The 27,175-nt window shown below is 46.9% G+C and overlaps 1 protein-coding gene across 1 annotated transcript in view; it reads right to left on the bottom strand.

Annotated features, from left to right (window-relative positions):
• Positions 1-17,520: 17,520 nt before the first annotated feature.
• Positions 17,521-27,175, bottom strand: part of C2H3orf20 (chromosome 2 C3orf20 homolog) — a 42,603-nt gene continuing 32,948 nt past the window's right edge. Inside the window, 6 exon segments of the mRNA XM_052172617.1 lie at positions 17,521-18,151; positions 18,635-18,769; positions 19,301-19,358; positions 19,361-19,395; positions 24,897-25,039; positions 26,107-26,214. Of these exon segments, the coding sequence (XP_052028577.1) occupies positions 18,055-18,151; positions 18,635-18,769; positions 19,301-19,358; positions 19,361-19,395; positions 24,897-25,039; positions 26,107-26,214 (576 nt within the window). The 3' untranslated portion in view covers positions 17,521-18,054.

The raw sequence follows: 27,175 nt of genomic DNA, 5'->3' as shown, positions 1-27,175 counted from the left end.
GAGAAAGGAGCTTCAGGGGAAGAAATGCCTCCATGAGATCCAACTGTGAGGCATTTTCTCAATTAGTGATCAAGGGGTGAAGTGGCATCCCTGGGCTGGTGTTCTTGGGTTCTATAAGAGAGCAAGCTGAGCAAGCCAGGGGAAGCAAGCCAGTAAGTAACATCCCTCCATGGCCTCTGCATCAGCTCCTGCTTCCTGACCTGCTTGAGTTCCAGTCCTGACTTCCTTTGGTGATGAACAGTGGTGTGAAAGTGTAAGCTGAATAAACCCTTTCCTCCCCAGCTTGCTTCTTGGTTGTGATGTTTTGTGCAGGAATAGAAACCCCCAGTAAGATACAAGTAAAGCTTCAAAAATTATTCTTGAGACAAGACCAGCATCCTGGAAGAAGCAGAAACCAGCTGAGCTGCCTGAAAGAGGTTTAGACCAGCTGAGGCACCTGGAAAGGGCACTCTCCAACCTGTTGAGCTTCTTGCAGGCTGTACAGTGTGTTCTAAGTTCCCAGTTTTGTGAGCTGTCATCTATGCTGGGGTGAGCTTTGGTGATACAGTTTGAGTAATTTCTGCTCCTATAAGTAACCCCTCACCCTTATTCCTATAAGGAAAATGCATTGGTTCACCAAATTGGACTATGGTGGTTCCCATATTTGGTGTGTTGTGGGTTCCCAATTTGTGGTGAGTAGACAGGCATGTGTGCTGTACCTCCCCAGGAAAATTTTTGTCACACAACACTGGACAGATTAAACTGCAAACTTCAAGACAGGAGTCCCTGGGCCAGGATGAGAGTCTTTACCCTGAGAAGCAATGGGGTTCATTAAAGTCAGACACCTAAGGAGTACCCCTAAAATTTTGACCTGCCACCAAATGAAAACCCAATGACCAATAACTGGCTATGTAGTTGTATCTAGAGGTAGGGTCCAAGCACACCCTGCATGTGCAGCCGGGAGCTGGGGTGGGGGATGGGGTCTATGCCTAACAACTATGGCCACCAATGCTGAGTCTTCCTCAGGGCAAGAGAACTCACATTTTCACAGAGCCAACTGTTCCCTCAAAGGCTGGGTTTGCAAGACAGAAATGGCTATGTGACCTTCCCCAATGCACCAGGAAGGTGGTGGCCCAAAAGGGAGCCCTTTGATGAGCCAGCAGACAGCTCAGATTTATGGACACATTTGGAGCACTGACTGTGATCTTTCTTTTCTGGCCAGAGCCAATGGTGAGAGAAACTACTCTGGACAAACGTCCTTCATTAGCTTAATAACTGTGTGTGTGTGTGTGTGTGTGTGTGTGTGTGTGTGTGTGTGATGGGTGTCATTAATTGCTGTGCTTCCCTCCCACAAAACGAACACTTAGAGAAATGAACTGGGCCCTGTCTGGAGATGTCGTTAAAGCTCCAGGCACTGGCCCGGTGGTTGCCCTGTGTCTGAAGACACCTTGCCTGAGGAGTGTGGGGAGGGCATGTCCCTCATGAACAGGAGCCATGCTCAGAGACCCACGGGAAATTCACCCAGTGAAAGCTTCAGACAACCCCGGACTCGCGTGGGGCACTGGGGGCTGAGCCACAACCCTACCACCCGCCAGCCAGGAGTTCCAGGTCAGTCTTTTTCTTTTGGGGAGCCTCTCGTCTCCAGCGGCACTTTACCACACACTGCATGAGCAAAGAAAGCTGGTGACTCCACAGCCAGCAGCCTCGTTCCTGGCACTTATAATGACTTCAGTGAGCACCAGATACTGTCCTGAGGAACAGAGCTCAGAAGGGGTGTGTGTGTGTGTGTGTGCATGCACATACAAATGTACATTTGTGTGGGCATGTGTACAGTGTGGGTGGATGTACGTGGGGAATGGCATGGCATGTTTATTCCTAACTCTGTGAGGTGGCCAGAAGAATTCTCAATTAGGTAAAGGCTCGAACAGTGATTCTCAACCTGTGGGTCGCGACCCCTTTGGGGTTATATGTCAGTGATTCATAACCACTAAACAACTATGAGGTAAAGTTATGAGACAACAACAAAGATAACTTTATGGTTGGGAGTCACTACAACACAAGGAACTGTATTAAAGGATTGCAGCATTAGGAAGGTTGAGAACCACTGCTTTGCAAGGTCAGGTTCCTGCCTCAGTCTGCATCTCCCCAAACCCGCCTGCCTCCTCCGGATGCCTCCAGATAGACTGGCCTCCTCGTCCACGCTGGCCCCCTTGTCCACGCTGACCCCAGCCCCAGCCTTCGTTTTCCTGCTCCCAGCGAGAAGGTTGTGTTTACTACGACTAAGGTTTGCTTTATTTTTGTTTTCCAGTAACTGACTCCCACGGTTCCGACAGGCACCCGGCTGGAGGAAAACATGTTTTGCTCACTCAGCCTTCAGCTTCCTTATGGTGCCCCCTGCTCTGAGGAAGGCGTGGGGTGACTTATTTTGTTTTTTCCATTGCTCTGTGTGGCGGCAGGGGGAGGGGGGACAACAAAACATGTTTTCCCTTTTTTTTTTCCCAAAGGAAATTGGGGCTTCGTGTTGATGACTTGTCTCGATGTCATTTGCCTGCTGCGATGGTCTCAGATGGTGGAGAACTGACTGTCAGGGTTAATCTTCATGATCAATGTGATGGGATTTAGAATCACCATGGACATACACCTCTGAGGGTATCTATGACAAATGTTTGCGGAAAGGCTATACTAGGAAAGAAGGGCCACCCTGAATGTGGAGGGCACCATGCTCTGTTCTAGGGTCCTGGACTGAATTAAAAGGAGAAAGCGAGCTGAGCACAGTATTCATCGCTCTCTGCTTCCTGACTGTGGATGCCCTGGGCCACGCCTCCCAGCCCCAACAGGCTGTTTGTTTCTGCTTAAACCTTAACTCATCTTTGTTTTGTCTTGTTTTAGGGGATATTTTGTTGCAGCAACAAGAAAAAGTAACTACCACCGTGAGTTAACATCAAAGTAAAGGAATAGCTTTCTTTTCCGCTAAGAGGACACCTGTCTTGACTTGTGTGGTGTCACCTAGAGCCACTGACCCCGCAGAATTCATGTAGCTTTGTTCCCAATCGGTGCATACCACAAACAGTTTCACTGTCCCCGTTTCCCACAGGTGTTGGAAACGGGTGGTCCATGTGCATAGGCAATGTTCTGGGCATGGGAAATGGCCACGGAGAAGTCACTAAAGCAGAAACAGGCACAGGGTGTGCAGCAGCCCTGCAGGCAGGCACAGGGTGTGCAGCACCTGTGTTCCTCCCTGTGAAGATCCTGCTTCCTGACACCATTCATCCTTCCGTGCTGCACTGCAGCACCTGCTGCTATCCATCAGCTGATTCCACACATGTCAGCCTAGCACTGGACTTTGCACTATTTTCTAAGTCTGTTAGTCTCCCTTTGCGCCTAGATCGCTCCATCTTAATTACTAAGATAGCCCCTAAAATGACTTAGCGACTGCTGTTACTGACTACTTACATCATTTCCAGTGTTTTGTTGCTTCAAGTCGCATCATTTTAAGTCATACTAATAAATAAAATAAGCAATTCTAGTTGAGATCTAGACTCTGCCAATCTCTAAATGCTCTGTCTAGATTAGTTCATTTCACCTTCCCACCAACCCTTTCGGGACCCAGCTGCTCGAAGCTCTGACACATGGGAAACTCAAGGCACAGAAGGGCTGAGTTACTTGTGCAGGGTCACACAATTCTACATGGTGATGATAGGTTGTGAGGTCCATCAAGCTGACTGTGGTCCACCCACCTCACAGCTGATGCGGAGCCAAGAGGAAACTGCATCAAGTAAAGGGCAGAAGAGAGGCGATGATGCCCCTCCTGTCTCTGAGACTTAAATAGCTCAGTTGTTGTGGAGCCTGAGGAACCTGGGCTCCTCCCTCTGCTCTACTCTGTGTGATGTTAGACAACTCCTAATTCATCTTTCTGCCCAAGTATCCTCATCTATACAGTGGGAATGATAGATACTCCAGACTGGGTCCCTGGGGCTAGTGGACCAAAGATAGGGCTTGTTGCCTCGGAGCCATGCAGCCTTAGAGGTTCCTCGTCCAGTGCTCTGTAGGCATCGTGGGTCTTTTTCTTCTGATGGAGGAAGCTTGTCAAATGAGAAACCTGAGGTCTGAAGAAGCCTTGGGCTATCTAGTAGAATCAGCCAGAGTCCATTAGTTGTCCTAAGTCAAGCTCAGCTCAGAACGCCTTCCCATGCACACTGCCCATTTCCTCCTTAAGGACAGTCTATTTTTCTACCTCAGGGGGCTCTCTGGAGACATGGGTCTGAGTCACCATCTACAGCATGACTGCAGCAGGGCAAGGATGATACTAGCTAGTCGTGCTCTACTATACAAAGGCAGGCCAAGGAGTATTTGCTGGTCATATGCATAGGTGGCTGTTTCCTAGGGTGACCAAGAGTCATGACTGCCAGGACTAGAGGTTCTCTGGGATGTATGACTTCTGATGTAAAGTCAGGAATGTTCCAGGTAAAGGGATGGAGTTGCAGGGTTCAGCCTTGATGTTCACCAGTTGGCTGAACCCCAGTGGGTTAGGTCCTGGTCTCCAGGAACAGAACTGGAGCCAGGAATCCAGATTCCCATGAACAATTGAAAACCTGCCCTCATTAGAAAGATGGGAAACAGGAGGGCAGGAGGAAGCTATGACCTCATATGAACCTGTTTCCTCCCTAGAAACTCTGGGATATATGGTACTCACTAAGTATACCCCCTAGTGAAAGGGGCATAACTCCAGCAAGTACCTGCTGACTGCCCAGGAAATGCCCACAGCCATTAGTGGGTACCACTGCAACAGGGAATGAGGTAGATCTACCCAGTGTCCGTTACATGTCATGAGCCTGTCATGAGCCGTCAGGGGAGGGTTGGGATAATTGCATCCCATCCAGCAGCTCCCCACTGCACCAAGAACAAAGCTCCAAGTCCCACAGGAATCAGCCAAGCCCTGTCCCTGTCCCTGTCTTGTCCCTCATCCCTACCCCATCCAGCTCCCCTCACTCAAGCCTCTGGCCCACTCTGGGCTCTCTCCTGTTGTCACACTGCACACACCGCCTCCACTCGACCTGTGGTCTTCATCCTTGTTGTTTGTTCTTCCCGCCTGGGCTCCTGTGTGTCTGGATCTTTCCATGGCTGCCTCTCTCCTTCCTGTCACTCACTCAGCTCAAGTGCCATCTCCTTGGAACGGACACCCTGCCAATACTGCCCTGACACCCCTAGGAACCCTGGATCACAGCGTGGATGGATGGTTCATCACACTCCCCCCTGTCTGAAATGACTCAGCTTGCTTGCCTTGTGTCTGTCTTCTTCTTTACTGGCTCGTAGGGACTAAAAGTGCCTGGCACACAGTAGGTACCCTATACATGTTTGTTGACTGATAAAATGCATCCTCATTATATAGACGACAAACTGATTCTCAGAGAAGTCATGTGACTTGCACACACACACACACACACACACACACACACACACAGCCATCAGCTTGTGAGTGACAGAGTCAGTCTGTTTATTCCTTGCCCTTATAAACATCCCTGGCTGATGAAGTGCGAAAACCTGATGATGGCAACTAAAGGCTCCCCAGCTCCTGGCCTAGAGTCTGCAGAAAGTTGGAGAGGGGCAAAGTATCAGGGTCACAGATTAGAAACATTTTCTGGCCCCTCGGAGATTGTCTGAGTCGTCTGTATTTCCTGGAGAATCTGGGGGCAGCAAGCCCCTTCGCCTGAGTCCCTGTCCTTCATCACAATGAATTGGCCAGCTATGGGGTGGGAGGGAGGGTGCTGTCTGCTGGGTGATCAATGTTAATAATAAACGTTTAGAGTTAATAAGCTTGGGTTAACTTCCCTCGCTTGGGTGACTAATGGGTTTCCAGGAGCCCATAACTCAGGCTGTCTGGCCACATCTCCTCTCCTTCCAGAGCTCTGGGAGCCCCAGCCTGCTGTGGGATGTCACAGGAACAGCAGGGAGCCGGCTAGGCTGAGGCCTTATTTATGGCAATGAGCAAGGCACTTTGAGGCAGTAACTGGAGCTTTTCTGGCTGCCTTTGGTTCCAGGAAAAGGAGATGATGAGGTGGGGAAGAGTAGCAGGAGGAACTGGTGTGAATTCCCCCGCCCGCTCCTGCAGCAGCTCACCTGGCAACCATGTCCACCTGAACTAGTCCAAAAATCAGAACTTGTGATGGATTTAAGATTTTTTTTTTTTAAAAAAGCAGTAGACATGTGCCAAGAGTCCGTCCCTTCTGTTTGCAAATGTGTGAGATGTTGGAAGGAGCCGAGTAAGTACTTAAAAGACAGCACCAAGGGTTCCTCGTCCTCAAAGGGTTGTCCCAGAACCAGCAACATGGTGTGACCTGCAACTTGTCAGGACAACAGACACTCAGGCTACCCACACTTGCTAGACCAGAGTCTGCGTGTTGCTAAACTCTAAGTGATTCTGTGCACATTTTGGCATGCACATTTGAACACAGAATGCTAGACGTGGCTTTAGAATTCAGTTCTGCACAGCCCTGCTGGGAACTCCTTCTGTGTTCAGAGTTAGCATGCAAAGCAATACCTAACTAATGCCCTGGATTAGAAAATCCAGCCCAGCCTCTCTGCAGAGTTTCTGGAACTGGTTCCCTTCACAAAACAGGTAGGATGAGGCATAGAAAAATGAAGCAACGGAAACTGTGGCAGGGAGAACTCACAGGGTCCAGTGAGTTGTGGGATTCCTGTTCGTTCATGCGAGAGGGCCGCTGAGCGCTCGAGCATCTGTTGGGAAGAGCAGGGTAAAGCTCCCACTGGGCATGGAGGAGATGACTTTCCACCTGGTCTTTGAATTGATTCCTGCCTTGGTGTCTTAACAGTGTCAGCATGACAGGCAAATCACCACCAGAGCTGCTCAGAATGACTTTCAGTGCTAGGGAGATGCTCCGTGCATAAGGCTCTTGCTACCCAAGCTTCAGATTCCCTGGAGCACATGTAGGTGACGGGTGGGAAGGACAGCCACCCTGCACTCCTAGCTCAGGGGAGGCAGAGACAAGACAAGTCCCAGCAAGCTTTGGGTTTGCCAAAAGACTGTTCTCAGTCAATGTAATGCGAGGAATGATTGAGGAAGACACCTGACATCAATGCTTGGCTTCCACACACACTCAAGCACTTGTGCAGGTACAACTACACACATGAGCCCACACAGATGTCAATATACCTACACACGCATGCACGCCACATACACATGACAAAGACAATGAGACTTTGAAGAGGCTCCTGCCCAGCAGACACTGTCTACTCTATGGTAGGTCCATTGGTGCTGATGCTACAGTGGCTGCCCTACCCTGTGCATCCACCAGTGCCCTGCCCATCCGCATCCATACTCCCTTCTGTTTCACTAGCCAAGCTTCCTGCCCACAGGCACATCTTCTGTGCCTGCAGACAGCTTTGCAGAATCACTTCCCTGACATGGAATTGCTCGATCAAAGGGCACAGGACACTTGAAACTTTAACACAGATGACTGTCCCCAAAGATTGTATGGCTCACGCTGTAACAGCAGTGTCAAAACTGCTGGTTGCCCCGCTCCTTGCTGGTACTGGATGTCATCAATATTTCATATTTTCTCCAATCTGATGGGAGAAAAATGGTATTCTATTGTTCTTTTAATTTGCATTTCTATGACTGCCTGGGAGTCTCACATCTTTCAGTTGTTTATTGGCCATGTGCATTTCTGTGTCAACAAAACAGCCTCATCGTGTTCTTTGGCTATGTCCCCTTTTGTTTTGCATTTTTATTACCATTTTCTCTTTGTGGGTTGGGAATATTGGCTCATATTTTCTTATGCGAGGTCTACTTCTGTGTCAAAAAGACATCTGCCAGCTTTGTGGATAGAATGGCACAGGAAGGAATCACAACAAATGCAGATTCTACCTCTTGGGTCTGGGAACCCATACTGTCTTCTGATGGAGGAGCTGGGGTGGCTGATCAGGGTGGTTAACGTTTATGACATCAGGTTGGTGAGTTCAGGGGTCAATGGAATGCAACTGCTAAGACACTAAAGGGGACCTGTAGGTGCATTCCATACCATGGAGGGTTTAAAATGGTTTGATCTGCCTGCCTCCAGGCAAGAAGTCAGCTCTAGAGAAAAGTAAAAGGGCTTCTCTTGAGGAACTTCATCCTGCTTAGCCTGGAGCAAGGAGGTCCCAGGACACTGGAACAGAAGGGACTGTAGGTGTCAGAGCAGGAGCTGCGACACAAGGCAGGACAGCAGACCCCAGTGAGAGGGAAAGGGAACGTCCATCTTCCTGGCCATTTGCACCGCAACCCTCCCCACTCTCTGCCTTATTTTCTCACGGCACCCTCCACTTCCAACAGACCACGCATGCTATTTGTTTTACACACGTATAGCATGTGTACGTGTCCCTGACCAGATCAGCTCCGTTGGGACAGCCTTGGCCTGCTCTGTCCATAGCTATATCTTCTCCATAAACATGATTCTTTTTCCCATCTGCTTTCAGAAGCAGGAGTAGTTGTGCAATAGAAAGCACCCCCCCCCCCCCCGGGAAAGGAACGTGCCAAAGAGAACATGTCTGCCTATATCACAGGCTTTCTGCGTAGAGGACCCAGTTTTACCTGTGTTTTTTTCCACCAAGGTGAGGTCTGGAACAAACCTGTGGAGTTGTGGTGGCTGTAAGCCAGCCATCGAGAGCACTGGAACTCTCCAACTGAGTCAGCTCCTGTTTACATCCAGGCTGGTCCTACACCCTGCTCCACCTCTGGCTAGCCCCAGTCCAACTTCAGCCCTCCCTTCAGCAGGGGGTTACTGGTGTTTTGGAAAATCAATCGACATCACACTAAACTCAAAATATCTCAAAATATCGCTTGCAACTTCCTCCTGCTCGGGAGGCCCCCACCCAGGACAGCAGCAGCCTTGCCCTGGCTGCTGACTTTCTAGAAATGTTCTTCTAGCCCCAGACACAAGGAATTTCAAGTATTTTTCTTCCTCTGCTGTTTTTCTTTCCTCCTCCTCCTCCTCCTCCCCCTCCTTTCTCCTCCCTCCCCCCTCCTCTTCTTCCTCTTCCTATTCCTCCTCCTCTTCCTCCCCCTCCTTTCTCCCCTCCCCCTCCTCCTCCCCTCCTCCTTTTTCTTTCTTGCCTTTGGCTGTCCACATGGAGTTATCCTGACCCAGCTAGCAGTGTTGAGCCTGCAGCCCTGGGCTGGTCACTGGGCTCAGAGCAGCAACACTGGCTCCTCCAGGCTGGGGAACAATGCCTCCATAATTCATTGAGCACTCCCCTTGGATGACCTTTTCCTGTCGCTGATTGTCCGGGCCTGCACAAACTACTTTTTCCTGCAGCTAAATTTAAAAGGGCCAGACCCTGGAAACCATGGTACCAGGCTGGCCTCACTGCAAGGGCAAAGGTGGTGTGATGGCTATTCCTGGTTGTCAACTTGACTACATCTGGAATGAACTAAAACCCAAGTGGTTGGGATCATCTGTGAGGGGAATTTTCTTCATTGAATCTTTGAGGTGGGAAACCCACCCTAAGTCTGGGCCGCAGCTTCTGGTTGCAGCCCGTGTAAAGGAAGTGGAAGAAAGAGGCACTTGATCTCTGCCTGCTTGCTCTCACCCTCACTGCCAGGTTCATTCCTTCAGTGGGATTAGAGCCTACTTCTTGGCGGTTACAGCATATAATGAAGACTAGCTGAGACATCCAACGTCATGGACTGAGAAACTACTGCATTCTTGAACTTTCCACCAGAAGATAACCATTGTTGGAAAAGTTGGACCACAGCCTGTAAGCCACACTAATAAATCTCATGTGTGTGTGTGCTTGCGTGTATGCGTGTGTGTTTGTGTTCTATCAGTTCTGTTTTTCTAGAGAATTTGAACTAATACAGATTTTGGCACCAGAGCAGCAAAAGTATAAGGATGATTTTTTTAAAAGTTTATTTATTTATTATTTTATGTGAGTACCTGTCGCTTTCTTCAGATGTACCAGAAGAGGGCATCAGATCCCATTATAGATGGCCACCATGTGATTGCTGGAAATTGAATTCAGGACCTCTGGAAGAGCAGTCGGTGCTCCTAACTGCTGAGCCATCTCTCCTTCTAGGATGAATTTTTTAAAGTATCTGGAACAGGCTTTCCAGTTTGCTGATACCTGCAGTTACTTGAGCCTCTCCTGGGAGCTTGGAGAGTACTAAAAGCCCATGGTGTGAACTGTTCTACAAACTTTTTTAAAAAAATTATTTATTTTTATTTATGTGAGTACACTGTAGCTGTCTTCAGGCACACCAGAAGAGGGCATCAGATCCCACTACAGATGGCTGTGAGCCACCATATGATTGCAGGGAATTGAACTCAGGACCTCTGGAAGAACAGTCAGGCTCTTATCTGCTGAGCCATCTCTCCAGCCCCTGTTTTACAAACTTAATGAGACAAATATGCACATGAGTCTCCTGATTTACCAGTTTTGAGAGGCAATAGATTTGGGGACTCTGTATATAAAAATTTTGACAATTTGTTTTTTTAAAAAAAAGGAAAACAATGAGACTGGCAGGTTGCACCTCACATCTCTAGGTAAGTAAGGAATGAGCTCTGCCACAAAATTAGCCAGCTTCTAGCATCTCAGACTATGGTGAAGGCCAACAATGAACTTAATGATAAAACAGACCGGCTCCAGATGCACAGAAACAGTCTAAAGGTTTCTATGTGTGCCCAGGAAGTGATTCTTTTCAGCAGCTATAGAGCTCACATGGCAAAAAATCAGCCTGAAGCCTTCATGATAGGACTAATTGGATGAATTGCAGTGAGTATTCACGTCCCATCCTTGCAGAGTGTAGGCAGTTAAAGACAAGGCCACAACTGATGAAGGGTGGGGCCCTAAGACACAATGAAGATGTATGGGAGGACCCTACTGAAGCTTTGAACTTTGAACCCTCAGATTCTTAAGGGTCTGTCTCACCTGAGGAAGAAATCTCTCTACCCTTAGTGGGAAATGCACCAATATTCACAATGCCTGAATATTGCCTTTCCCATCTCTGCCTGAGGAAATTAATCCTTTACTATGTGCCAAACCAGCAGTGATTTCCCTGAAGGAGATGCCAGGCACAACACTACTGATGTTCCTCAGGGCCCATCAATAGTTGTCTCTAGATCTATACCATATATATATATATATATATATATATATATATATATATATATATATATATCACTTTTTAAAAAAATATCTAAAGTATGAGTGGTTGATTAAAGAATTTGTCAAAAGATGGCCTATGAAAAAGGGGCTGAAAATGCCACTTGACTTGGTTAATGAAGGAATTTTAAGGTTTGGGGAAATTACAGTGCTAGATACACTGGGTGAGTGTACACTTGAGTGTGTTTTACATTGTGTGAAACTTAATCGTCCACAATGGGAAGGCCCAGATGACATGACTTTCACCAGGCTTTCAGACACAAAATGGTGAGAGGACTCCATCACATCTGAAGAGCCCTCTGTCACTCTTTTCCTTGTGCCAGACCTTAGGGTCAAAAATGCTGTTTCTCAGATGAATTAAATGTGATGGGTTTAATCAGTCCCCAAGTAGCAGGGGCTAGTTAGTGGCACTGATTCATCAAAGGCAGGTGATCATAGTTATCATAATGGGCAATATATGGCCATAATGACTTTTGATCCATAATGGTCAACACGGACAAAGAGATTTTTATGGTGGCATGACTGGTGGATCTTTGGAACTGGCTAACCAGCTATGGTGTTCCCATGTGTGAACTAGATAAGAAGCCTACTGCATTTTTATTTGATCTGTATAAGCAGGAAAATCTTCAAATTAAAGACTACATCGGATTATGGTAAAAGGGAATCTTGGCCTGTGAAGCAATTTCTGACTTAAGCCAGCTTGCAGACCAGAACCCTTTGAAAGAAGGGAAGGCCAGACACCCCTGAAGAGGGACTTTACTAAAATTTTTACTGTTAGCCTTTCTCTAGTCCTTCTCCAGAGGGACAAATGCATACAAATCCTAGCTCCTGGCATCCCATGCTCCTCAGGATTCTAGAACCTTCTCCAGAAACCTCAGGACATTCCGGCCACCTGTCCCTCCTCCCACCTCACAGGTGTTTGGTTAAGAAATTTTAGCAAGATTTCTAAAACATATTCATTCTTCCCCTGCCGTCCTCTTGCGTCTGACACTATTCTTGGTAGCAGCCGTGGGGACCCCATCCATGCTACTCTGGCTGTGGCCTTACCCCCTGCCCAGCATCTCTGTGGTTCCTCCTCCCTGGAGTAAGAGCCAAGATTCGTCCAGGACCCTAAGCCCCTCCCTCAAGGCCATTGCTCCCTTATGACTCCCCTTCCTCCTCGGGCCCCTATTCCTTTGTCCTGGTCTTCTGAGACCTGGAAAATCCTTGTCCGGTCATTGCTGCAAGTACGTACCATCCCAGCCAGGACCTTTGCTTAGAAGACTTTCCTCTCAAGACATCTGCATGGCTCATCTCTCACTTCCTTCAAGGCTTTGTTCAAAAGCCACCTCTTCAATCAGGCCCTCCCTTCACTGTCCCCATAGCCCCTGTCAATACCGGACACATCACACTTTATACTGACTGGGTCTAGTGTCTCTCTCCTCACAGGACAAGGGATGGTTTCCTGTTTGGTCTATTGCTGTGGTTAGGTAGCAGGTACACACACACTAGCATGCACAGATATGTTGCATTTCAGAGAGAAGAAAACTTGTTGCCTGGGGGAATTAGCTGCCTCTTTAGTGGCCAGCTTGGCACAATCTTACTCGGCACCATTGGTGGCTTCAGGGGATATAGTGGAGTCTGGCATTCTTTCTATTGTTATCTGCTGTAGAAACTACCTTCTCAAATACCTGACATGTACATACAAACAAGCAAACAGACAACAAAAAGAAAGCCCCAAATGCCCGACAAAAGCACATCCGTTCATCTATCATGCAGAAGTCATGACATTCCTGTTTTCAGCAAGAGCTGAAAACAGTTTACCACATCATGTCCTTAGTAGGAGAGCAACATGACGAAGGCTGGTGTGCACTCTCTCCTTTACACGTAGTCTGTAGACCTCAGCACAAGGTGTGGCATCACTCTTATTTGGAGTGGGTCTTCTCAATCAGTTTAACATAGATGACAACATCTCATGGACAAGCCCAGATGGTTGTTTCCATGGTCATCTGACATCCCGTGAAGCCGACAATCAGGAGTAACTACCATGGAATAAGATTATTCCTTTCCTCTCTCCTCTCTCATTTCCTGTTTTAATCTAGGTCCCAAATGCAAGCTGTGTAGTCAAGAGATTTGAGTTTAATGCTTTCTCAAGTGACTGCATCAGCATGCTTTCCCAGCAGCCATGAAAAAAGGCTGCGACACTGGGCAAGTAACTTCACATTGTGGTGTTTCCATTTCTACTTCTGAAAAATGACAGGAGAACAAAGCTTGGAGACACCCCCAGACTTCGATGCTTCACAGTCAGCATCAAGTCTCTGAGGCCATGGTGAAGAACAAGCAAACAGACTGAAACAAGAAGAGATCCTATAGCTGAAGCCACGTAAGTTCTGTGAACGGGCCATTCAGAGGAGCAAAGGTGATATGCTGTGTATGAAAGCAGTGTAGCGCAGGCGTATACCCACCAGTGAATCTGCGCAGGACCTAAGCTGGCCACAGAGGCTAACTCCAGATAGGTCTTAGGCCAAAGTGTAAGAAGTCAGATTACAGAACTCCAGAGAAAATCCAAATAGCATTGATTATGACAATGTCATTTTAGCTACACCTGCAAAGATGTGGCCCATGGAAGAAAAACTTTAAATTTTCTGCTCTGCAAAACATAATACAAAAAAAAAAAAATGAGAAGACAGCCACGGACTGTAAGAAGAGGTACAGAATCCAAATCCAATAAGAGACTGTTGTCCAAGGGCTGAGCCTGAAGCTCAAAGATAGAGTACTTGTCTAGCATGTGCAAAGCCCTAGGTTCCATTCCAGCTCTGTGTGTGTGTGTGTGTGTGTGTGTGTATGTGTGTGTGTGGTGTACTCTTATATAAATATATACTGTACTATATATAATTTATATATTTTACATAATATATAATACACAGATAATATTTATAATTATGTGATATATAATAAAACATATATATATATATATATATATATATATATATATATATATATATATATATATGTATGTATAATGAGGAGATGACAACCTTATTAACAAAACAGATCAAACACCCAAAGAGACACTACACTTAAGAAAAAGATCCAGATGGCAAATGACTTGTAGAAAGAAACCCATCAGGGAAACACAGTTTAAAGACAATGGTACAGTTACATGCCTATTAGAATGACCAAGATCTGTCTTAGGAGATGGCTCAGTGGGCAGAAGCACTGGCTGCACAAGCATGAGCAGCTGAGTTCAAAACTCTTACACTGTCTGGGGTAGAGACAGGAGAATGGTCACAGCCTGACTTTGGTTATGGAGACTTTGTCTTCAAGGGAATAAGGTGACGCGCGATAGAGCAGGACACCCAATGTCCCCTCTGGCCTCTCTGGACACACAGCTGTGCACACTCACCCTCACATGCGCATACACCACACAAACTCTTAGCTTGCTCTCTATGCCTGTGGTAAAGACCATGACCAGAAATAACTTGGGGAAGAAAGGGTTTATTTGGCTTATACTTCCACATCACTGTCCATCACCCAGGGAAGACAGGCCAGGGACTCAAGGCAGGAACCCAGGGGCAGGAACCGGAGCAGAGGCCACAGTGAAATGCTGCTTAATGGCTTGTTCTTCATGACTTGCTCAGCTTGCTTTTCTTTCTGATCCAAAATCCCCTTCTCAGTAAACTTGGTCCTCCAACAACAGTCACTTAAATGGAGTATCTGAGGTCACACACACAGATGGCTGGGGCCAGGGGGTAGTGTGTGCTTCAGAGCCTGTGTGTCAGAGATCACACTCAGGGTGGCTGAAGTCAAGCCTGCCACCTTTCTCCATGCACCATGCCCTTTCCTATTCCAGCTATCTTCTTCGAAATGTGGATCACATCCTTCAGCTCAGTAATGGACCATAGTCTGCAGCTGGAAACTTCCTGCTCTGGTCCACAGCAGCATAAGGCAAGACCCAGGGCCCTGACCACAGCGATTCATCCCAGCACCTGTTCTCTGCCTCAGGACCCCTCAGCCTTCCTATTTTCTTTCCTTCAAATTGGAGCAGCAGTGGGCACAACCCAGTCTCTCCCTCATGTGAACTGACAGCTTTAGGGCAGCTCAGAGCTTTCTTTGAGCTGGGGAGCTGACGGAGCTGAGAGGGAGTACCCACTCTCCCTGACTGAGGTCATTAGGAGACTGGGAGCCTCTGCTTGGGCTAGGCTTTCATTTCCAAAGGCTGGGCTGGAGGAGGGAGATTGCACAGATATGGGGATGCTATGTTGCTCAAAGCTAATACTATTTCTGCTTGGCTGGTAGCCAGGCTCTTCAACCCTTCCTGATACTGGAGCGTAGGAGACAACCCACAGGTAGGTGGGCCCTGCTACTGTGGAAATGGCAATAGGGGGATGTGCTTAATAATTATAAATTGTTCTCATATATATATATATCAAACCCAAGCTAAAGGCATTCTCTGCATTGTATCTGGGGTTGCTATCCTAGCACATTACATTTTATGGATGAAGACACGGAGACCCAGAAGCCCAAGCTGCTTGCCCAGTCTCAGCACAGCTGGGAGGGAGAGCACAGGAAATGGCTTTACTTTATGAAGGAGATACTCAAGGGAGTAGGTGAGAGGCATCAGGGGCCTCAGCCGCTAGGAGCCTTACTTTGTGGTGCGCCTCGATGGCTTTGGGTTGGCATGCTGGGCTTCTCGTGGGCGGCCTCCTCCTTTCAGATTCAGTTCACTCTGGGATCAGAGCATCGATGGCCATCATTCCTGCTCAGGACTCCACATCACTCACAGGTCCTGCACCTTGGTCCTGGGCCTTTTGTGGTATTATACTTTTATCTAGTGTCACAGCTGTGATGATTACCCATCGATTGTTGGGGTTTCTAGGTAGAGAACAGTCATCTGCAGTGACTCCGTTTGGTCCTCTTGTGTCCCGTCCCTTGCTTTCTTTTGTGGGGGGACTCAGGTCTCCAGTGCACATTGTCAGTGGTCGGGCTGGAGGCACCCTTATCTTCTTTCCAACCTCACTGGCATTGAAAGAGTCTGCGTGAAGAACGTGTTTGCTGAAGGTTTTTTTCATCAACCTTTTGAAGTTGAGGTGTTGATCTATTTTTGATTTGCTGAGATAGTATCTGCTGCATTTCCTCACCAGTGAAGCTAGTGTTTGGTTTTTCTTCTTTGGTCTATTATGTGCGGAGTGATGGCGGCTGTTGTTTGACTTTAGACCAACTTTGTATCTCTAGGACAAATATTACTTGGACATAATGCATTATTTTAAAATTGGCCAACCATTTCTAAAATGGCCCTAAGTGTACTTCTGCCTAAGTATAAAGTGGCGTTCTTAGCATTGCTGATTCTTAGCATTGATGATTATAAAATCAGAGTACCTATCAAATCTTCAGAGTGACAAGATGCTGTAAGTTTTACAGCCTTGAATGTTCAGGCAAGATTATATAAACACATTCATTGCACAAAGATGCAAAGTTGCTTTCATCCTTAATAAATGGAAAGTCACATGTATGCCAAAGAATTGTTTTTTTAAATACATTTATTATTATCAGTAAATGTTTGATTTGCATATCTATATGACCAGGGTTATGTAAAAAAATTTCTTGGTCCCAAATGGGAAAAGTTTAGGAAGCCCATACACTAATCACAGCTCAGACAATGCAGCTCCTTCCTGCCTTCGTGAGAGCCACCGTGAGGAAAGCCTTCCTTTCTCTCCTGGCATTTCTGTGAAGTAAGGCTTTCCTCTTTCCTACCTTTCCTCTTCCTCCTCCTCCAGGAGCACTCTGGTGCTGTTGCTCCAGACAGGACACTCACTGCCTGCTTTGCCAGGGGGAGGTGCTCCTATTCCCAGGCACCCCTCCAGGGTGACAAGCATCCTGCATAGCACCAGGACCTGCCCTGCCTCTTGTGTGCACAGAGCACTTAGCATAGCTATGTGAGCACAGCTGAGCCCGCGGCCTAAAGGCTAGAGAGGTGCAGGTCTGAGGCTTTGTTTCAGACTGTAGCCTGAGCAGAGGCCTTGGTTCTAACCTTCACCACGTTTGGGGTGCCTATCTACAAAGACAGAACAGAACTTTAGCCCTTTGCCTTCTTGCTCTTATCTGTAAAATGCATCACCAAATGCTGCCTGGAGTTTGGGACTTGGACTCTATTCTAGGCACAAAGGTCACGGCAGACCCTCCACAATCTTTGCTATGGGGATATGGTTCCTACCAATCATACAGTCATGAGTGATCCGACTCTCTCCTAGGTAAGGGGCAAGGCAACAAGCACCCCAGAGAATAGATGCCTGGGGCCTCTGGATGCTGATAAAGATGCTCCAGGACCATGAACTCAGGGAAACTAGAGTCCAGTGTACCCACATGTTCCATTGCTGGACTAAATGGGAATGAGAACCTGCAAGGTGTCTGCCGGACTCTGGCCTTCAGCCCACTCCTCCTTTTCCTGTTCTCCTTCCTCCTTTGGCATCCCTAACTGCCCTTCCATCCTTCTCTCTCCTGCCTGCTTTCTCATCTCTTTTCACCATTCCTTCAGTCTCTTTTCCCCTTCTTTGTCCTTTTCCTCTCTCCTCTTCTTTCTACCAGAAGTCTTTCCCACTCAACAGAGGATGGGAGGCACAGTCCAGCCCCTGCTGAGGCTCCCTAGGGTTGCTGAATGGTTGAGCAGGCAGGCCCTTGGCCATGAGACATTTCTTTGCCAGAATGATAGTCTCAGGCTTACTCCTGGCCACAGAGAAAGCTCTGAGTTGGGGATAGCAAGTTTTCAAGAACGCAGCCTGAAACTAGCTGTGGGGACTTCTGGCCTTCTTGGAGTCAGAGCTGGGCCTGTTCCACCCCCACCGCCTCATCCAGACTCTGGAGGCACATGCATTTATTGAAGGGGCATGGGAGACCAGGAGGTGGGGCTGGGAGTGGGGAGGGCAGCTGGCTATCCCAGCATCACTTCTTAGAGATTAACTTCTTAAAGCCAGTAGTCCTCTTACTGCTCCTCCTCGTTTTGGTGAAAGGCTCTGGTTCCACTTCAAGCGGTTTAAACCTAAATACACAGTGGGAAGATGCAGGTGCTGGGCATCAAGGGTCAGGGAGCCTGGCCTAGCTTACAAGGGCATGGCCCTGGAGGGCAAATGGCAGGGGACAGCTCCATCCTGGGTCAGTAATCTGATCCTAGCACTTTTCTATCTTTCTGGAAAGGGTACATTGTGGAATTGGTATTGGGTTCCCTGTCACCATCACCAAAGAATTTGCTAGAGTTGAGAGCATCCTGCATCCTTCTGATAGATAAGTCTGGACTTGGGGCCTTGTTACAAAGGGTATCGCCCAGTGCACAGCCCTGACACCCGGTATGACACTGTGCAAAACGGGCTGTTGTTCAAGTGCTGGCCTGGCCTACACCCACAGGGACACAGATTACCAAGGCATAAGGCACGCTATGGTAGGCCTTCATGGCATGTATACAAACTAGGGAATCCTGTAGTAAGCCACCCCTAATCTGCCAACTAGAGTCATGGGGGAAACATACTTCTCAGGGGAGGGAGAAGGTTCTTTTTCTATTTTGTCCACAAGCGCCACTGAAGAGACACTTCCTTCATAATCGTCGGATGGGGGTCTTTTAGTTGACTCAGCATCATCCAGGTTTGTGATATAAGTTGACATGCTGCAGGGGAGGGTGACAAGATGACATAGCTTAGGGGTCAGAGGTGAGAGCTCAGAGTTCACTGAGTGCTATCCCACCCTGTTACAGACCCTAGAGAGACTAGCAAAACACTCTTCTTCCCAGTTGTTACAAGGGAGGAAGTGTTTGTTTTTGGAACCTGACGACCATTGGAGGTCAGTTTAGCTTCTGTCAAGAACCACAGAGCCCTCCTTCTCGGGCCACCAGCTCCTAGGTCCGTGCCACATTGATCATGGGCAATGCCCAGAGGTTACAGATGGCTTTGCAAAGGAGAGCTGAGTAGGGACCATCATGCCATGCTGTCGGCCAAACGTATCCCCCAGATTCATATGAGGAATTCCCAACCCCGGGACCCTAGAATGTGGCATCAGCAGAGACACAATAGTTGAGATATAGTCATTCTGGACTGAGGTGGGCCCCTAATCCTGCATGACTAGTGTCACATTGGGGTAGTGCTGTCACCAAAGCCAGAGGCGAGAATATGACTTGAGAGGGACTATGGCCCAGCTCTACCTGGATCCAGTTTCCAGCCCCCAGAACTGAGATGACACATATCTGCTGCTCAAGCCCACGGTTTGGCTATGCTGGCTGCTCTGAAAGCACCATGCCTGCAGGGCAAACAGACCATGGACATGAACTGTGCTCAGTCCTCAAAACTGGCAGTCAGTCCATCATCGAGGAGCCACAAGACTGAGTGCCTGCTGACCCTCGTGGACGGCAGTCTCTCACTCTTGTCACACGGCAGAAGGGAGAAGCTGGTTTGTAGGTATTGAGTCCACTCATGATGCCTCTGCTCTTGTGGCCTAGTCACTTCCCAGAGTCCACACTCCTCCTGACACCATCATGTGGAGCTAAGGGTTTCAGCACATGAACCTGTGGAACATGGCGGCTTGCTGCGGCCACCTCTCTTCACTAGTCCCTGGCCACCTCCTGTTGCGACTCAGCTGGCCCTGCCTCTCCTAAGGTGGGCAGAAGAGAGGGGTGCAATTCAGTGACACAGAGGTGAAAAGCCCCCTCATAAATGGAAGCGCCCACAGTGCATCCAAACCTTCACTTGATGTTCATAAAAATCTGTTTAAACCAAGATATTCCATGATAAAACCAAATTTACACAATATCTTCCCACAAATCCAGCCCTACAAAGGATAATAGATGGAAAACACCAACACAGGAGGGAAATTATACCCTAGAAAAAGCAAGAAAGTTATCTTCTTACAACAAACCCAAAAGAAGATAACCACACAAACATAGAAATAACATCAAAAATAACAGGAAGCAACAATCACTATTCCTTAGTATTTCTTAACATCAATGGACTCAGTTCCCCAATAAAAAGACAGACTAACAGAAATACTTTTCATGTAAATCTTCCATTTTATCAGAAAATGTAATTCTTCTTTCAATTAATTTAGTAATGTTTTTGTCTACCATTTTATCCCCATTATTTTTCATGATAATCTTCAATTTTAGCATGTTTTTCTTTTTTTTAAATATCTAAACAATTATCTTTTTTTTATTGATATGTGGGACTTGCAGGAAGTGGGGACCCAGAAAAGGGGAAATCATTTGAAATCTTTTAACATGTTTTTCTATGTATTTCTTCTATTTTATCAGAAATATTTTCCATGTAAATCTCTAATTTTATCACAAAATGTTTTTAATTCCACCTTCAATTAATTTAGAAAGGTTTTTATGTCTACCATTTTATCTGTATGATTCTCCATGAAATAGTCAATGTTAACATGTTTTTCTATATATTTTTGAATTTTATCAGAAATATTTTCCATGTAAAGCTTTAATTTTACATGAAAATGTTAAAAATTCCACTTTCAATCAACTTAGAATTATTTTTATGCCTACCATTTTATCTGTATAATTTTCCATGATAATCTTCAATTTTAACATGCTTTTCTATATATTTCTTCAATTTTATCAGAAATATTTTCCATGTAAATATTCAACTTTATCATAAAATGTTTATAATTCCACTTTCAATGAACTTAGGAATACTTTTATACCTACCATTATTATATTTATATAAAATTTTCCCTGATAATCCTTAATTTTAACATGTTTGTCTATATTTTTCTACAATTTTATCAGAAATATTTTCCATGTAAATCTTCAGTTCTATCATAAAATGTTCTATTCTATCATAAAATGTTCTACTTCCTTTTTCAATTAATTTAGCAATGTTTTTTATATCTACCATCCTACTCTTTAATTTTCAATGAAAATCTATTTTAACATGATTTTCTATATATCTCTTCTATTTTATCAGAAATATTTTCCATGTAAATCTTCAATTTTATCATAAAATATTTTATTTACCTTTTCAATAAAAGAACATGCTTTTAAAAAAAATCATGACTGTTCACAAACCCTTTAAGGTTCTTGTACAGCCATTCCGTAGTATCTTTACGGGGTCTCCCTGCAGTCTGTAAGCCCTAAGATGCCCTGTCCTTCGCAGATTGCCGTGGCTTACCGAGTGCTGTGCGGGTGACTGGGCACTGTGCATGGCTCATGACAGCTTGCAGTGAGCTCTGCTGCTCAGGAGGAGCCGGTCTGAGAGGAGGCCCAGCAGTTTCTGAGACGCTTTCTCGTTCACAGGGCACTCTGCAGCTCCCACTTCCCACTCTGACTTATCAGGGATGTGGGCAATTTACAAAGAACTTTGTCTTTTACACATTTCATAACAGTTTGCAATGATCTCTGTGGTCCACTGAACATATTACAGTTTACACAGCATTCAACTTAGGGGGCCAAGAGTGTTTCCAAGTTGTTTTTGTTATTGCAAAGTGTGGCTGTTTCTGATAGATTTTGATTGTCTCCTGTAAAAACAACCCTGAGATAGTTATGTCCCATCCCTTCAGGCCATGATTGAGGTGCCGCGAAGACAAAGGTCATGGTTGTAGTGCAGCTTGGATTTATTTCCTATTTATAGCACATCCTTTTCCTTGCTGGCCCTCAGTTTCTCCTTCTGTAACGTATATGTGCTGTGCCAGGATCTCCTAGCTCAGGGTCCTGGGTTGATTTTCTATACACAGACACCCAATCAGACTCTAGCAATAGAGAACAGAGAACTTGGAGCCCACAGTTCCACTCTCCTCTCCCTGATGACCATGTCATGTTCTACAAGCAGCAAAGGGCCCCAGGACATCACAAGCACACTTGCAAGAGTTACACAGCTGCATACTCTGTGTCACAAAAGTAAAAGCAGCAGCCTGACCAAGATCTCCCTACTGAGCTTCCATAGCAAGCAGGAATAGACAAACAACAACAACAACAACAACAAAACTGTCTTTCAAGTGTCCCTGCCTCTGTAGACAGTCTCCTCAACCTGATTGTGAACTGTTAGCAACTTTGGGGGAGGGGTAAGTGTTCTTCTCCCTCCCCAACCAGATTTAACAACTCTTCCCTGATTGGTCCTATTTTTCACTTTATTTGTATCTCCACATCCAGCCAATCAGGGTCCAGAGAGTACCCAGTACAATCAGATGTTCTGGGGATTTCTGAGAGAGAACTGTTGCTGGAGGGAGGAATCTAAAAAAGGAAGGCTTTTCAGTTTGGGCTCCAGCCAGTTGTTCATCCTCACTGAAGGAAAGCTACCCTCAGTGAAGGCTGTCTTCAAGACAGGCAGGAGACAGAACTATCCCTACGCACAAAGTTCATTTGAGCTAGCCTCTGGGACATGACCAGCAGCCTCTACTTCTGCAGCAGATGGGAATTCATTCTGGAGCTGCTTCCAGCTTTTAAGACCTGCTGCTGTGGGTGTTCCTGCTGTTGACAGGCAGGTTTGCTCTACATGGGCTGCTCTGGATTGGTGCCCTGCTGCCCTCTAAGAACTGTTAAGCTGTGACACTTTCAGAGCTGAAGGAGCTCTTGGCTAGCATCTGCTACCAAGAAATCAGACCCAATCCATTTAAATTGTCAAAACGCATGTGCCTTGCCAACCAGCTTAAAGATATTTAATCCAATTTAAATCTGTTAATCCCAAATTGGCAACAAAGGCACCTCCTGGTGGTTGTCCTTACTGGCCGCCCACTCCATTCTTGAAGGAGGGTGGGATAAGGACCCAGGTACAGGGAGACAGGGACATTTCCATTAGCCGGTTCACTACTACACTGGGGCCTCCTATACACACATGTGCCTTTTGGAGCTGCTGCAGGTTAAGCCCTGTGTGTTTCCTGGGGACCAACCATTTTCTCTCCCATCCGCTCAGCCTCCATGACTATCTCATACTGCCCTGTCCTGGTCCCTCTGGTACCTAAGTCCTTGGTGGAGTGTAGCACCTCTCTGCTTACAGATATTGGTACCTACAAACCACATGTGCCCTCCCTTTGCTGTCCCCAACCCTAGTGAAGAAGGGTAAGTGCCATCAGTATTGTGTGCAGGTAGACACAGCTTCACTCAGGCTGCTCATTAAGAACCATATTCCACATGTGCTTCCCACCAAGGCTATCTGGCTACAAGCCTGGTATGCCCTCCCACCTAGGACGCAGAGACTTGAGTTAGAAGGCTGAGCTCTGGGATCATACATACATTTTCTTATGTCATAGCCTTTGTCTCAAACAGGCACAGTGGGGACAATAATTAGACACCTCCTTGTTTTCTCAAAGTGTAAATAAATCCATCTTATTTCCTGGTTTCTAGTACCTTTAAAAAAAAGTGCTATGTATATATGGCACATTTTTTTTTAAACTGTGAACAGCTTCTAAGACTCAGTTTCACAACAACCTGGACTTGCCAATGTCTGGTCTCCAACAATTCTACCACCTTCTTCTCTTTGTGTTCTGAATGATGGAGACTCAGAACATTCAGGATTTTCTCTCTGTCTGCCTTAGTCTCACAGGCTTTTTCTCCTCCTGCCTTCTCTACCAAGTACTCCAAAATACTGAGGTCACTTGCTGTGAGCTCCAGGGACTTCCCATGACTGAATCCACAACCTCAGGGTGAAGTATACTGACAAAACCCAAATCAGCTCCCTCGGGGGAGCTGGCATCAAGATAGAAAACTGCATCTAGGTATGGTGGCACACACCTTTAATCCTAGCACTTGGAAAATAGAGGCCGGTTGTTCTCTGAGTTTGGGGCCAGCCTAGCCTATAGAACAAGTTTCAGGACAGCCAGACAGAACAGACAGAAGCCATTCTTGATAAAACAACTAACCAACCAAACAAACAAGATAGACATCTTCAGGCCTATGTGGGAATGGACTTAACTTGGTGCTGTGGGGGTGGTTCAACAGGTGGCTCAGGCCTGCATACGGATATTACTGATAACAATTATCCTAGGTTGGATCTCTGTTTACCACTTACAGAGCTTGATAACAAACACTTTTTGAGGAATCCTTAAAAGTTTGCAAGACTGAGTGTTATCTTCATTTTAAGGGCAAAGCAATAAAGATTTGGGAGCCCACATGACTACTTGACAGTTACCAGATAATACAGGGTAAAGCTGGCTCCCACTGTGGCTTGGGACCCCTGACCGAGCAAGTCTCCCAGGAACCTGCAACTACAGATCACAGCAGCATCTGGAACCTGCTAGTGCTCGCTGGATGCAGATGTTAGCATGAAACTCAGGCTCCTCCTGGACTAGGCTATAGTGTCCTGAGCGCAGAGACTGCCTTCTACCACTCACCAGAGGCAGCCCGGACATGCTTAGTAGGAGGCAGCGCCTAGTTGGATGCTCATGCCTAAGCCTACTCTACCATGACTGTGTCTGTAAGGCCCACCTGGTAACCCAGCAGAAACCAAGCTGAATGTGTACATAAGTTGCAGATGAGAGCTATGGCTCGACCTCCTGCCCCAAAAGGTATGTTTCCAGTACTCCAGCAGAGTGGGGCACTGGGCAAAGAAGCAGTGCCTTCTGGTTCCCACATGGCCCTTTAGCCAAAGTTATGGCTCAAAGAGACAAACAGCGTGTCCTTGTAAACATCTTCTTGCCTGCTCTTCCCTCTTCCCCTGCCCACCTGCAGAGCCCTCTGTTTGCTCCGGGGACTGTAGAGAGGCTGCACCCCACTTCTGTACTCTGGCTTTTCCCCTTCTCACCCTCTGGCACCACCTGCTCTCCCACCCACTGTCCCTCTGGGATGGCTTGTCCAGTCTTACTTGAATTTGTAGTTGTCTGGCAGGAAGTAGCCCATCTTGCAATCCTGTCGAGCCCGGAAGATCTGTTTTAGAAGATTCTGCTTGCTAAAGCCGTAGCCATTTAGTACACAGCCCCCAAAGAGGAGCTTGCCCCCAGCAAACATCTGTCAGAAAGCAAGAAAGAAATGAAATAAGCACCCTCAGTATATTGACATAGTAACCTGACTATAATGACAGCAAAGTTCCAAGTCTTAGTTGGGCTGGCCACAGGCTGCTTAGAGATGGTTTTGGATTCAGGCCTTTGATAGCAAGCATGAGAAAGTGCACTACCAAGGAACACATGATTGAGCCTGGCCCTGCACAGGCCCTCCTGAGTCCCAGGGCAGCCCAAACTGCCAAGTTTTGGCCCCTACTAGGAGCCTCTACTTCATACCTCCTCTGGGGTGCAGAAAGGTCATGGTTTTACCCACCCACAGACTCCTACCCTCCTGCCTTCAGCTGTCTACCCTGCTCACTTCAAAATCACATATCAAGATGCACTGGTCTTGTGCATTCCATTCGTCCTATGGAATGGGGGGTTTCACACCCTCTACTCTGTGTATATCATTCTCCAGCATGGACACCAGTCTAGAGATGACTAGGCATGGTTAGTCATCTTAACATTATTATGAAGGAAAAAACAGGGAGAAGGGAGAGGGGGGAGAGAACCTAACTGTCTGCTAAAAGCAGCAAGGCTAGTGATAACAAGGTAAAAATTCAAGGGTTACATGCTCAAGCTGTGGAAAGGTACTCTGTTATTGGAAAGAAAGGCATTGCCCTCAAATATGCATGTAGAAAAAGACAGCAAAGCCTGGACACTATAATGTTAGGTGGGTGTGGCTTAGCAGGGGCTCCAGACTTTAGTGCCAGATAACTGAGTTAAGAGCCCAGGGGATATAAAGGCGCCATTAGTTTATAGATTGTATACCTGAGTTTTCAATAGGCATATAAGGTTTGAGAATATTTTAGTATAATTTAATAACAATCAGAAGAGTAGACTTGATTCTCTGTGTGAATGTCACCCAACCCCTCCTGGGATGGGGGGTGGAAGTTTGTTGGGTGACTCTCAGTCAGTCCCACTCTGGGCCTCACTGTGGATGGTAGAAGACTGTTAGGTCGTCTTCTCTCTGATCTAGCTGAGACAGTAGGGGCTGGTGGTGAATGTCCGGCCCTTAGCAAGGCCCCTGCTCACCAAAACCATCCCGTGTATCACAGCAAACTTCTTCACCATTAGGGGCGGATCCTTTTGCAGGGGGCTGTCCAGGTCATACCGCAGCAGGCGGTAAGGGTCATGCTGGCACTGCCAAATAGACATGTGAGAACTGGTCACCCTGAGGCAAGAAGATACACGTTAACGTTCCCGCATCCATCACTGTCCCTAGAGGAGGTGTCCAGATCTGCTCTGAGCCTTCTGTGGGGGAAGTCATCACTAGAGTGACTCCTCTTTACATGACACCACTAGATTGGCCCTGGGATCTGTAAAATATGATGTCCTTGCTCTGGACGGTCTGAAGATGGGAGCGCTGCTACGTTGCCCAGCCCAGAGGAACCTTTACCCCACCTCTCACTGGCTGCCCCTCTTGACCCCTTCGTGGTCTTTGGTCATTGTGGGATTTGAGCGTGAATGAGCAGCTATTAGCTGGGCAGAAGGCAATTCTCCATGAGGTCCACCGCTACCCTCCAAGCCTGCCTCCAAGACTCACTGCCACTTCCCCATCTCCTGCTTCAGGTCAGATCTTGGCCCCATTCACATTGCTTGTGGCTATAATTAGACACCCAAGCATCTTATTCCTTGGGAATAATTATTAGTGAATAATTAATAGCCCTCAGATAAACTATAGCCAACTGTACATTCCCATGAGAAATGCCCATGAAACAGGTGAGCCCAGAGCAGGTTCTTAAGGAGCATTCTCTAGACTGAAGTAGACTGGAAATGAAATGGGGAAGGGGCATCTGATTGTAGGAAGGTTCTAAATTTTGAGCTTCTGGAACTGGCTAATATCCAGGCCTGAGGGTACACATGGGAGGCAGCACTCCTAGAGTAAATCCCTACCTCAGGGTCCTCACACAGATTCAGAACTCTGCAGCAACAGGCTCAAGTGGAAAGACACCTTGGAAGAAGTCCTCGCACAGGAGTCTGGGGACTCAGCCTTTCACCATTTCTGATACCATTTGAATGAAGGCACACTCAGCATGATGAGGTTGGACTTAAGAACACTCTAAAGGGAGGGAGGAGGTTTTCTGGACCCTAACCCTTATGC

Source organism: Apodemus sylvaticus, chromosome 2 (assembly GCF_947179515.1).
Source record: "Apodemus sylvaticus chromosome 2, mApoSyl1.1, whole genome shotgun sequence".
Lineage (NCBI taxonomy): Eukaryota > Metazoa > Chordata > Mammalia > Rodentia > Muridae > Apodemus > Apodemus sylvaticus.
This window is presented reverse-complemented; position numbering and strand designations above follow the sequence as displayed.